At 38.5% G+C, this 2794-nt stretch overlaps 1 protein-coding gene across 1 annotated transcript; it reads right to left on the bottom strand.

The window, feature by feature from the left end:
• Positions 1-274: 274 nt before the first annotated feature.
• Positions 275-2628, bottom strand: LOC109138068 (inverted formin-2-like; the record flags this gene model as incomplete). Its single annotated transcript, XM_027276897.1, has 7 exons — positions 2291-2628; positions 1878-1958; positions 1525-1674; positions 1302-1445; positions 1092-1214; positions 442-534; positions 275-358 (listed from the first exon to the last, which is right to left on the bottom strand). Coding segments are annotated over exons 1-7 (678 nt in total), but the record flags the coding sequence as incomplete, so codon positions are not given.
• Between the last annotated feature and the right edge of the window lie 166 nt (positions 2629-2794).

A 2794-nucleotide genomic window follows, 5' to 3' on the forward strand; every position in this document is an offset into this window, starting at 1 on the left:
GCTCATTCTGATGGTCAGTTTAAAAGCAGAAAAGTTGGTAAAGCTCACTTTATATTATACCATTTAAGTACTGAACAGGGGGGGAAGCAAAAACCGCTTTCCGAAAAAAAAAAAAAATCTGCATTGTCATGCTGTGTCTGTTTCTGATAATGTCACGGGAAACTCGTATACGTTATGACTTTCCACCAAACATACACAACAACCCTGATTTCTGCACACATTTGCTGCTGTTTTGGCACCCGTCCAAGTACACTGTTTTGGTGACCTGTCATACCTGTGGAGGCGAGGTTTCACTTACTGAAAGTGGAAGGGTGGCTGCCACGCTGGACAACTGCAGGTCTGTCTGGTAGTATGAGTCCTGAATATCTTAAGACATTAATTGTGGTTGATTAATTGCAGTTGAATAGAATCAAAAACTTTGACTTTAAGCTTGCAATTTACCGTTGAATGATCAGGAGTCCAGTAGAGACCTACTTCCTCAACCGAGAAAGCTGTTGACGAAGATCTGGATTGCCAACTCCCATCATTGAAAATCTATCCAAGGAAATATGAACGAGATGAAAATGACTATACAGTATAGTCACGCAAAGAAAAACTGGTTCTTGGGAAACATTTTGTTCTTAAGAACCCTTTCTGCTGCTCCTTGTGGCTGTGTGTAGAAATGATTGTTGTGGTGTCATTTTTCATTAGATTATTCATAAAGGGTGATAATCCACAACTAATTTTTAAAAAAGAGAGTGAGAGAGAACAATTAAAATGTGATAAACATTTATATAAAGTAATAAACAACTTCACTGAGTATGTATTTTAGTGATTTTATTTTTTAATGTATCCAATGATGCGTTAAAAATCCAATATTTTAATTCAAATTATTATATATTGTACCTTGAATAAACTCAGGGAGAAATACTGGTTAGACTAAATGCTGGGAAGTAAAAAGTTCCTTGTAGAGCTGGAAAATGTTCCTCATCGCAGCACCATGAAGAACCATTTCAGACTCTCACTAGAAGGGTGTATGAGGCTCTTGGGACAATTGACTGAAATGACCATCAGTCTGTGATTTTCAGATGTGTCTGAAAGAAGTCAAGTACCTCAGGTTCTGGCCTCACTGTAGACAGTGGTTTATAGATACAGTTGGAGGGAGGAGGAGGAGGGAATGCAGGCCGCGGTGGAGGTGAAGGACATTCTATTGTTTCAGTACTCGTTGCTGGAGGCTAGCACAAGGAAGAAGGAAGAAGAGTTTAGTCATAATTAAAAAAAAAAAAACTCCATGTAGTCATTTTTATGATTTAGTTTAAAACATTCAAAGCTGTATTGGGATTTGAATTCACGCATTGATGGCCTTCTCCTGGGGGTTTACTCAAGTTCACATATTTGCTCAGTGGTGGTCTGGGAAGAGGAGGAACAGGCTGAGGCTTCTTGTGGTCTGCAGGTTGTTGTGAGCTCTGACGACAGAGGAACATTAAACATGCTAATTTAACACACTGTCATGAGCTAATGAATATCAAAAAGTGTTCAACTCACATCTGCATTGGTTGTATCGCTGGTTCTGTCCACAGAGTCAACAGTGGTGTTGTTGCTGGTGTCGCACTTGGCCTTTAGTTTTATTTTAGACCAGGGTCGAGGCACAGGTTTGGCTTTAACTTCTTGCTGGGTTTCATCGGTGACAGCACCCTGAGAAAAAAAAAACAGTATCACAACAGATAAAAAGTTCTATTTTTACACCACCTTCCTATAAAGATGGCTTTGATAAGATACAGTTTACACCACCTTCCTATAAAGATGGCTTTGATAAGATACAGATGTGCCAAAGGCCTGTCAGTAGTTCATGAATTTAGATTTTAACAGTAGTAGTAGTAACAGAAGTGCATGTTTACCAGTAACGTGTCTGGGACTTCATACAGTTGGAAGTCATATGAGCTGGACTTCTTCAGGCTTTTCCACTGAGGCTTGAGAGGCTTAAAAGTGAAAGAAATTCATTCTCGTCATTAGAGCAAAGGCTGCCAAACAAACACATGCACCGTGTTGTGTTTCCTTTTATATATCGTTACATAACGACATGTTACCATAATAGTTTCTTTTATCACATTTATTCATTAAATTTGTGTAACCTGCACATTACATGTGGTGGCATGTTTCTTTAGCAGGGTGAGACTAACAAACTGCAACCAGACAAGAGCAGATACACTCTTGTAAGTTTTTCTTTGTCAAGTATCTTTAAAGCTTAACTCTGTGTTCTAACATATATAAAACAAACTGATAGCAAACAGAATAAAGAGCTCATTCTTACCATTATGGTCCAGTGTACAAGCCGTTATTATCACTTTTGAGTTTGATCCTTTAATTTTGTATCCAGCATGAGAAACGGCTGTGCAGCTCGTCCTGCCACACATGCCATAGATGGCTTGTGTCGGCGTCATCCAACTTAAGTAGTCACAAAGGTGTGATGTCACAACCAAGACAACAATGTGGGTAGATTTTCTCCGTTCTGCTCAACATATACAGAAACAACAAGCGCAAGAAATATGTCAATCAGACACCAAGATTCATCAGATAAGACAATGACTTGACTTACACTCATTCTCTAGAGACAAACTAATTAACTAACTAACTCCAAACTGACCTCCAACAAACAGCCTAAAGTTCTCTAGTTTACTTTGTGTAGACGAGTAATTATTGTCAATAATAATAATTATTGTCAATAAACTGAGGTTTGATTGATGATGATGTGTATGTGTGTGATTTTCTTGTGTGCAAACCGGCCTTTATGTTGAAATGTTCGAGTTTTCTGTGT

This window comes from Larimichthys crocea, unplaced genomic scaffold (assembly GCF_000972845.2).
Source record: "Larimichthys crocea isolate SSNF unplaced genomic scaffold, L_crocea_2.0 scaffold68156, whole genome shotgun sequence".
NCBI classification, from domain to species: Eukaryota; Metazoa; Chordata; class Actinopteri; family Sciaenidae; genus Larimichthys; species Larimichthys crocea.